The 10802-nt window shown below is 44.4% G+C and overlaps 1 protein-coding gene across 1 annotated transcript; it reads right to left on the bottom strand.

Moving 5' to 3' along the window:
- Window positions 1-947: 947 nt before the first annotated feature.
- Window positions 948-10089, bottom strand: POLR1H (RNA polymerase I subunit H). The gene is made up of 5 exons (XM_061619126.1): window positions 9990-10089; window positions 7258-7406; window positions 5104-5204; window positions 2483-2592; window positions 948-1977 (listed from the first exon to the last, which is right to left on the bottom strand). The coding sequence occupies exons 2-5, from the start codon at window positions 7385-7387 to the stop codon at window positions 1953-1955; spliced, it is 366 nt and encodes a 121-aa protein (XP_061475110.1). The 5' UTR covers window positions 7388-7406; window positions 9990-10089; the 3' UTR covers window positions 948-1952.
- Between the last annotated feature and the right edge of the window lie 713 nt (window positions 10090-10802).

Genomic DNA, 10802 nt, shown 5'->3' with positions numbered 1-10802 from the left:
GAAACAACACAAGGGACATTTTCAGATTTCTCTGGGAGGAGGGTGTTAGGGGATTTGGTGGGTACTGGTTACATCCAGGATTCCCAACAGACACTTGTAACACTATAAAACCAAGAAGATGCATATGCAAAGACACCCACAAAATGCTTTATTCTATGTAGTTAAAAGGGGAGCTCATCATCACTGGCAAGGCACATATACATCAAGGGTGGGGGATTTGTGGCCCTTTACATCTTGCTGGACCCCAGCTTCCCATTGTCCTTTGGACATTGGGTCATGCTGGCTGGGACTGATGGGAGTTGCAGCCCAACAACATCAGGAGCGCTACAGGGTCCTCCTCCTGATGCACATGAAAACCTCCCCACCTGCCCAGTCTCAAATTCTAGAGAAGTGAAGGCCCCACTGAAAAAAAAAACCCAGGAAAAAAATCAGGTTTCCCCACCTTTCAATTTTTCCCGTTTTTTCTGGGCGTTCACACCTCTTTCAAATTCTCTTCTTAGCTCTGCATATAAGGCATTTGGCCAGGGACTGAACCTGGGATTTTGAGCTTCTTTCTGAAACACAATACCTGTGATTTCCCCCTTTCCACACCAAGACCCAACTCACTGCCATTAAAGAGAGTTGGAATATTTGCAGGGGGGAAAGTGAAGCAATACTGGGAATCTGCTACATAGTTTCAGAGCCTGGGGTTTGCCTGGTGGAAGGAGCAAGAGCTGAAGAACGCCGTGTGCTGGACACAGAGGCTTCTATGCATTAATACAGAATGCACTAGTAATGTTTAAAAAAGGGCATGGGCATATTACAATATATGGTCAGAGTACCCAAAAAGATCCCGATTATAATCATCAGAATGACCTGCAAGATGTGTTTCCATCTTCCAGATTACAGCTTAGTTGAGGAGCTGGAGGGGAATATTCGCCACAATCATTAATCACTCTCTAGAAATCTTTCAAAAGCAAAGCCTCAGCATTCTCTTTGTGTCAAACTAAGCATGACCAACAGGATGCAAATAACACAGTGGGTGAGGGAAGAAGCAAACTGTAGTCCAAAGAATTTAAGAACACTGTGCTGTGGTTGCAGGAGTACATGCAACTTATCAAGCACTATGATTCCTGTAGGTCACAACTACAGTACTTTGTAACCCACTTTTCACACACTTGCAGAGTTCCAGAGCTCGATAGGTTAGGGTAAACAACATATGGTCTAGGCCCAAATCTAGTCCAAGAAAAGCTATCAGTTGCCCCACACCTTTCTTCTTCATTAAGCTGCTGCTACAGCCTCATACACCAGAAGAAACAGAGCAGCAGGGAAAGGGGGGGGAATAACATTCACCTTGCGGAATGATAGGGTTTGATTCTTCTAAAACAATCCATGTGGTCCCTCATTTTCTTTCTTAGTGATGGTTATAAAAGTCTGCGGCACAGCCATCCACAATTCCCTCCAAACACAAGCAGCAAGAGGTGGTAGATTGTTGGGAACCAGGTGGGTAGAGAGAAAGATGAAGCCTGGCAAATGGATTGCTGCTGCAGCAGCAATGATGAATTACTGCAACAGCAGCAATGATGAATTACTGCAACAGCAAAGGCTTACAAGAGTAGCACACATTATGCTTAGCTCGGAATTGGTTCATTCCACAGGTAGCTACTGTTTCTCGTCTTTTCTGACCAAGAAAAAGAGCCACAAGTTGAGTGAGGAAAGAAGATTTAGGACTTCCTGCAAGGCCATCTTGTCATGTGCTGCTCCTGCCATTACTTTTATTTTCATTTGAAGTTTGCGGCCCCCAGCATGGCCCAGTATAGAAGGCCTATAGTCACAATTGGCAAAATCATCCAGCTCAAGCAAGAGAATGCTTCCATGGAACAAAAAACATATTGTGCTGTCACAATAACAAGGCAAAACAATGACTCTTAAATTTCTCAGACAGTGTCCGCCGTGCAGCTGGGTAAAGTTGATCAAGAATCTTCCTTTTCCTGGAACCTGCAAGTTAAAAATAAACAAACCCAAATGGTAAATATTGTTGAGTCAGGGCATTACGCAATGGAAATCACAGACGCTGGATATAAAGCCCATAGAAGAATTAACAACATATACAACCATTTCACAGAAGATAACAATTATGTGACAAGAAGATGATGTTTAATAACACTGCACTCCAAAACTCTGGGTAACCTTGGTTTCCATGTAGATGCTGCTCCTGAGATACACTTGACCTGGACTAAAAACCTGGCTTTTACTGTTGCAGCTCCAGCTCTCGGGAATCAATTCGCTAAGGCAACCAAAGCAGTTTCTGGCCCAAACGCAGACTGAACAAATCAATCTTAACAAAAGTTGGTAGCCCAAGTTACTTCGCACATCAGTTGGGGGGTGGGGGTAATCATAGTGCTAGTAGTCCAGAAGGGACAAACCAATACATTTTGCAAAGCATGAATAGAGCAAACAGGGTGTCAAAGGCAGTACATGATATGTTAGTCAGTTTCCTTACTTGCATTGGATGCAGGTATAGAAGACTGTCTGCCCTTCATCTGCAGACCTCATCTGTCGTGTATGGTATGCCATGCCCTCGTGCCCACACTGGGGACACTTTCTATCAATCTGAAAGGATAGAAACGGACTAGATTAGGACAGTGGAATCAGCTGCTCTGTCATCTTAATAGTCTGCTGAGGTGGCCCTCCCTAGCCCCTGTGCTGCTCAGAAATTAGGGCCTCCTATCCAATAGGCCAGCTCCAGACACTCTTGGATGAGACCGATCTGGATCCATTTGAGTCGGGTTTCAGGCCTGGTTTTGGCACGGAAACAGCCTTGGTCACCCTGTATGATGACCTATGTCGGGAGAGAGACGGGGGAGTGTGACTCTGTTGATTCTCCTTGATGTCTCAGTGGCTTTCGATACCATCGACCACGGTATCCTTCTGGGGAGACTGGGTAAGTTGGGAGTGGGAGGTACTGCATGGTGGTGGTTCCACTCCTACTTGGCAGGTTGCCTCCAGAAGGTGGTGCTTGGGAAACATTGCTCAGCACCCTGGACTCTCCAGTATGGGGTTCCGCAGGGGTCAGTTCTGTCCCCCATGCTGTTCAACATCTACATGAAACCATTGGGTGCGGTCATCCGGAGCTTTGGAGTGCATTGCAATCAGTATGCTGATGACACACAGCTCTATTTCTCCTTTCCATCTTCTTCAGGTGAGGCTGTCAATGTGCTGAACCGGTGCCTGGCTGTGACAATGGACTGGATGAGGTCTAATAAACTGAGGCTCAATCCAGACAAGACTGAGATGCTGCTAGTGGGTGGTTCTGCTGACCAGATGGTGGATGTCCAACCTGTCCTGGATGGGGTTGCACTCCCCCTGAAGGAGCAGGTTCGTAGCTTAGGGGTTCTCCTAGAACCATCTCTGTCACTTGAGGCTCAGGTAGCCTCGGTGGCATGGAGTGTCTTCTACCAAACTTTGGTTGGTGGCCCAACTATAGTAGGGCCCTGCTTCCCGGCGCTTCGCTTCCTGGCGTTCCACTAATGCGGTGGCTTTCATTCCCCATTTTAAAGCCAACTTTTGCACTTTTGCGGCATTTTCGCACGACGCGCCCCATTATACTCAATGGGGTTCCACTTTACGGTGATTTCTGCTTTATGGCGGGGGTCCAGAATGGAACCTGCTGTATAAGCGGGGCCCGCCTGTACGTCCCTATCTGGGCAGGGATAACCTGGCTTCAGTTCTCCATGCTATGGTAACCTCCAAATTAGATTACTGCAATGCACTCTATGTGGGGCTGCCTTTGAAGATGGTTCGGAAACTGCAGCCTGTGCAAAATGCAGCGGCCAGATTGGTAACAGGGACCAGACAGTCTGAACATATAAAACCGATTCTGGCCCGCTTGCATTGGCTGCCTGTATGTTTCCGAGCTCGATTCAAAGTGCTGGTTTTAACCTATAAAGCCTTACACGGCTTGGGACCACAATACCTGATGGAACGCCTCTCCCGATAGGAACCAACCCGTACACTACGTTCAAGATCAAAGGCCCTCCTCCGGGTGCCTACTCCAAGGGAAGCTCAGAGAATGGCAACAAGGGAGAGGGCCTTCTCAGTGGTGGCCTCCAAATTATGGAATGGTGTCTCTGACGAGGTGCGCCTGATGCCAACACTGTTATCTTTTTGGCGCCAGGTCAAGACTTTCCTCTTCTCCCAGGCATTTTAGCATGTGTTTTAAATTGTTTTTATATTGTTTTAAATTTTAAAATAGTGTTTTAAATTGTTTTTAAAATATGTGTTTTAAATTGTTTATTTGTTTTACTGTTTTTGATTGCTGTAAACCACCCAGAGAGCTTTGGCTATGGGGCGGTATACAAGTGCAATAAATAAATAATAGCCTTCCATTTAGCTGTAGAGGCAGGGCCTACAAAGATCCTAATGCTCCATTATGTGGTGGCTGTTAAGCAACTATGGTATTCCATCTCCCCCTAGTGGTGGAAGAGGCCAAAGACAGAACTGACAGGCCAAACTCCTGAAGTGGTAGTTGCTAGGCAATACAAAAGCTGTACCACTATCCTCCTATATTTTCCAGCTGTGAAGCTAGGCATGAAACCTCTCTGGAATTCTATTAAATGGAACCATTCGGGAGAAAAAATCAAAAGCATCCGAAATACCAAACTCAATTTTCGGATCCAGGAATTACAGACTGCACCCCCACATTTGTTCCTGACATTAGGACATGTTAGCCATACTTCATGGGTAGGATCCAATGTCTGTCAGATTTCAATTCCACACTGAAAATCCCAAATTTAAAAGAAAGATTCTGGTTTGTTTGGTTTTTTTCAAATTCGTATTTTAAAAGCATGCATCTAAACATTTAAAGTTGGCAGATTCAGATTTTAATTTAAGTACTCTCTTTTATACTGCCCACTACTTACAAGTATATCTGTAGGCATGAAACAGCAACACTGTCCTTAAGTGGCACAACCTGCACGCCACTCCACCCCACTCACCAATTTTGGGCTACTTACCCTTGTTCTCCTTTTGGATGAAAAGCAGAATGATCTCTGGGATACTTTTGCCACAGACAACTCAACCATTATCAATATAATTCCTGCTTTCACCTCCCCATTCACTCACCAATGGTCCCTTGACTGCTTTTCCTTCATCCACTGTCATCCATGATGTTGAATCCACCCTGTTGAATATGATGGACGGATGTATAACTCGCTTTTCAAAATCTGTGTAGAGAAGAAATGCATGAGGAATAACCAAATACAGAACTCATAAATTCACACTTAAAATTCTGCCCTAAAATTCTTTACACCAGTCTTGTATTTAATAACTCACCTGAAGACATAGGTGACAAGAATTCCATGCAGGTAATTGACCAGGCTGGCAAATGAGGGACAGATCGCTCGTTTCCTGCTCTGCCAGCCTGCTGCATTTTTATGCTGTTTTTATGGTGGCCGCAGGAGATCACAGAATCGTAAAGTTGGAAGGGGCTTTTAAGCAGGGCTGTGGAGTCAAAGTCTTGGAGTCAGGAGCAATTTTGGGTGGAGTCGGAGTCGGTAGAAATGTACCGACTCCGACTCCTTCATAAATGGCAAATGTATATTAACAAGTAATAACAAATTAACTATAGTAAAATGGTAGCACAAGGCATTGCATCACCACCACGTGAATCCAGAGCTTGGAAAAGTCACTTTTTAAAACTACAACTCCCATCAGCCCCAGGGATTGGGCTCGTGGGAGTTGTAGTTCAAAAAAGTAACTTTTCCAAGCTCTGGATTCACGTGGTGGTGATGAAATGCCTTGTGCTACCATTTTACTATAGTTAATGTGTTATTACTTGTTAATATACATTTGCCATTTATGAAGGAGTTGGAGTTGGAGTCGGACAGTAGAAAAATAGAGGAGTCGGAGTCGGAGGTTGCGTACCTACTCCACAGCCCTGCTTTTAAGGCCATCGAGTCCAACCCCCTGCTCAATGCAACTGAAAGCATACCTGATAGGTGGCCATCCAGCTGCTTCTTGAATGCCTCCAGTTTTGGAGAACCCACCACCTCCCTAGGTAATGGGTTCCATATAGAAATGAGATGGGCTTCATATCCTCAGTGCCCAGCATTAAAACACAACATGTTGGTGGAGGAGGGGTGGAGCAATCTGCCCCAGTCCCTCTTCCATCAGCTTGCTTGGTTTCTATTCTAGTTGTAGAGAGGAGGGAGCATCCCTTCTACTACAGCTAGCATGGAGATACAAGCTACTAGTCAAATAAATCAATACAAAAGGCAGATTAATAGCTTTTGTGGGTTTATTTACAAGGCTATTTTACGCTCTCACAAAACTAAGGGCAAAGCAGGAGTCCCAAACTTTTCTGGGGCCCACGGGCACATTTAGAAACCTATTGCAGACACCATAAAATGCCCATTTTGCAGAAGAAAAACTGATAATACTCAGATCTCTTCCCACAAACAGGCAACACCCCTCCAACCAAACAATAGCTTTTAAAAAGCCAACAATTACTCTATTATTATTATTTTTAGATTAACAGTTTCATCTGCCATTTGTAAGAACTGCACACAACTGTGGCTCTGATAAGATCTGTCTCTATATTTAAACATCAGAATAACGGAAAATTCTGCATTATGCCAAACAGGTAGGGAGACACAGTGAAGGCAGAAGATGATGAGAAAGGGCAGAGGAAATCCACAAGTTCCTTGGTACAATGATGCAATTTTGAACTATAAGTTAGGAAAGGATGTTCATTCCAGTGTCCAGCCTGTAGAAACCATATACACAAAGATTGATAAACCAATACATACAAGTTAAATGACTAGTTTTCTTCACTGGGTATTATACAGCATATAGGACTTCAACTCATCACAGTTTTATTGGACCAAATTGACTCTTAAGACTGAATACATCTGACTGATCTGTAAGTTATTGCTTCAAATGCCCACATAAAAAATTGAAGTTTCAAATTAATGGAACTGGGGGAGAGGGCAAAATTGCTATCCCTCTTTTAATGAGAGGATTAATTTAGGTTTCACAAAGGATAAACGAGTTTAAGTATTTACTTAACTTCTTCACTTCTGAAGATGGGGGAGTACAGTGATGGGAGCCCACACTTATGATTATGCCCAGCTCTTGGGATATTCAACTCCAGGAAGACTACACCACCTTTTGAGAATTTCTAATGTGGGGGGTCTCAGTTGGAAGTTGTACCCCAACTACACTGCTTGTCTGTCTGTCGCCTCCCCAAAGAGTGTCAGGAAGAGACCAAAGCCTTACCTCGCACATCAATGAAGAAAGAGCAACAGAGACATGTCACCTTGTCCTGGACTACTGGCAGAGGCAGGACAGTGCCACACTCAGGACAGAAATCAAGTTCTGATTCAAAGCAGGAACTACCTTGCTCCATAATTAGCAAGGTAAGTAGACTGTAAGGAGAGAAAAGCACACACACATGAAACATCAGTTGATCTTGGTGAAATCACAGGCCACTGCTTTAAGAAATGAAGGCTTTGTGAGCTACTTGTGGTACCAAGTAATTCTTGAGTGATGGGCCATCTAGTTCTATTTCCATCCATAACTGATCAATTTACCTGAACGATCCTTCACTAAACCACATATGACATTTCCAAATGAAAATTTGTTCCTCCAAGAAGCCATCTTAACAACTATAAGGAGTTGCAGCCAGAACCAACCTACTTGGGATTCTACTCATGGGCAGTCCTGTGGTTAAATCAATAAATACAAGCCAGAGGGGAAAGCCCTCAAACCCCAAATATGACCTTTCTGACAAAGTCCTTTCTAACTTGTTTTTATCACCAAAGAGAGGGGATTATTTTTACATAGGTCATTATCTATATATTTGGTGTTTTCCAAAACAAACAAGGCCAGGTCCCAGCCCTGCCCTGCGGGGCCTACAAACTATGAGCAGAGGAACGCCAACAGAGTGAAGTGGGAGGAGGGATTGAGGCAGGGGTGAAGAAAGGAAAATTCTACTAGTATTTCAGTTATCTGAATTTAGGCTTAGTTAGTCCTAACTAGATTAGCATAGATCTATCCTACTTTTCCAAAACTTTCAATAGCTCTTCCACTTCCCTATACTAAAAGGGACAGCCTGCCCCCCTACATAAAGAAAGGCTCCATTCAGACACCTATTTAAGGCAAAAAGAAATACACCAAGTGCTCCCAAATGATAACTGCCTTGGTGAAGGAACATTCATACATCATACCCTCAAGGGATATACTATGCAGATGTTTTATTACTGCATGGAGTTGCAGGCAGACCTTACAATAGATTGGCAATTCTATAGCTGCTGCCCACAGCACCACATTTCCAAGAGGGCTTATGCCTTTCACTTCTTACTGTCTAACACAGGGATGGGAATCTTTGACCCTCCAGTTGTTGCTCCCATCAGTCTCCCATGAGCCTCAGCAAGCATAGCCAATGGCCAGGGATGATGAGAGCAACATCCAAAGGCCAAAGGCTCCCCACACCTGGTTAAGGATCTTAGGAGCTTAACAAGTAGAAAGGCACCACCTCCCCAAATTCAAACAATACTGCGACATGTTTATTCCCACTTGCAGATGAGCTGTTACCAGCTGGACTGACACGGATGCATCTCTTCCCACTGCTCCGCACTTTAAAAGCCAGGGATGGGGAACCTGTTACCCTCCAGATGTTGTTAGGCTTCCAAATTCCCACCAGTCCCAGCCGGCATGCCCAATGGTAAGGGGCGATAGGAAACAGATTGATTATTAATTAATTAATTAATATCCTGCCCTTCCTCCCAGAAGGAGCCCAGGGCAGCAAACAAAAACACTCAAAGCAATTTAAAACATCTGACAAACAGAAAACTTTAAAACTTATTAAAACAAAACAGCTTTAAAAAGCAATTCCAGCAAAGACAACAAGGGTAAGGTCTCTGCTTAAAGGCTTATTGAAAGAGGAAGGCCTTTAATAGGCGCCAAAAAGATAACAGAGATGGCGCCTGTCCAATATTTAAGGGGGGGGGAATTCCAAAGGGTAGGTGCCACAGCATTAAAGGTCCGTTTCTTATGTTGTGTGGAATGAACCTCTTGAAAAGATGGTATATACAGGAGGCCTTCACCTGCAGAGCGCAGTGACTGACTAGGTATATAAAGGGTAAGACGATCTTTCTGGTATCCTGGTCCCAAGTTGTGTAGGGCTTTGTACACCAAAATCAAAACCTTGAACTTGTAGTCCAACAACATCTTGAGGGCCACAGGTTCCCCCATCCCTGTCTAAAACACTATGCAGTGAATATGAATAGGAAGTGTACAACTCTCCACTACCACCCCAAATCAGTAGAGGCAGGAGTAGCTCTTTTACTAGTATTTAGAGATCTAAGGTCCAGGCTCTGAGGTGGTTCCTGTATTTTTAAAACTGGAAGGAAGAAGGCCCCAAGGCATGGCTTTTTCCATCATGATGCTTTAGGTCAGGGATGATGGCAACTGCAGTCCAGTAACATCTGGAGGGCCACAGATCCCCCAGCCTTGCTTTAGTGATTGTGAGAGGGTATGGAGAGAGCGAGAGCAAGCAGAAGAGCCACATTTGATGGGAAAAGGTCCCCCTGTGTGTAGTTCTTCAAGAGACACGAACCCAGCCCAGCCCTGGTCCTGCCCATTTTAATCCTACATGACCCACTTACATAAGCAGGGAGGGTAGAGAGGGCTGCTCTGCCAGCAGCTCATGTTCCTAAGGAGCTACAAGACGGGGGCGAACATGTGCTCCTTTGGGAGTAGAAGACAGAATGCTGGCAAACGCCGTTTTTCTCCAGCGCTCCTGCCTGATGTGAAGAGACCCTACCGTTGATAAAATTTGTAATGCAAGCCTCCCAGCTCAGCAGTCCTGTACAGAGTTGACCAGAACTTACTCCCTGCTAAAACGGCTTAAGCTTACAGCCTTAAAGGCACATTTCCCAGGTCCTACACTAAATTAGACAGGCATAAACGGCCCGATTCTTCCCAAGCTTCTTCCCATCCTCGCTTACCTGTTCTTTCTAACAGAAGTGGCTCCACGAGGGTTGCTTGCAGAAAACACTCACGTCATTTCCTGGACAAACAAGCTCGGGAGCATAGAGCGCCCGCGCTTCTAAACAGTAAAAAAAAAAGAAGAGGAAGGAAAACAGCTAGAGCGTCTCTCCATTCATGGAATCCTATGCAAAAATGTACTTGTTAGTCCTTAAAGGACGAAGCTGAAGTTGGTTCCTAGTTCCCAGTTCCTTATTTGTGTGAAATTTCAGTCACTAACAAAGAAGAAAAGTTGACAGCTACAGCAACGTCAAGCCAAATTTAACATGCCCCTGAACCCCAAAATATATAATGGGGTACCCTGTGTGATATATCGCTGTAATCAGGAGACTCTCCCTGTCAAGACTGACAATAAATTTATACAATCAAAATCATCAGGATTCAGATATCTTAAATACATAATGATGTCATAAAATCATAAAAAATAAGTAACTGGGGGTACACGCCCCAAAAACTGCTCTGGGCCAGGACAAATCATATACCCCAGGAAAGGGGAGGGTGTCCCCTACAAGATGCCAGTGTGTCCCGCCTGGCCCAGAGCTTCTGCTGGGTGCAGGGCACATGGGAGGGCATTTATTTATTTATTTCATTTATTTGATTTGATTAAACTTATAGACCGCCCCATAGCCGAAGCTCTCTGGACGGTTCACAAGACTAAAACAGTGTCAGCGTATACTAAACATATTATCCAAAACCAAAGCAGAAAAAAACATACAGGAAAAAATAAGTAACTGGGGGTACACGCCCCAAAATCTGCTCTGGGCCGGGACAAA

The sequence above is a fragment of the Rhineura floridana genome, chromosome 3 (assembly GCF_030035675.1).
Source record: "Rhineura floridana isolate rRhiFlo1 chromosome 3, rRhiFlo1.hap2, whole genome shotgun sequence".
Classification (NCBI taxonomy): Eukaryota; Metazoa; Chordata; class Lepidosauria; order Squamata; family Rhineuridae; genus Rhineura; species Rhineura floridana.
The sequence above is the reverse complement of the archived record's forward strand: the minus strand, read 5'-3'. Positions and strand labels throughout refer to the sequence as shown.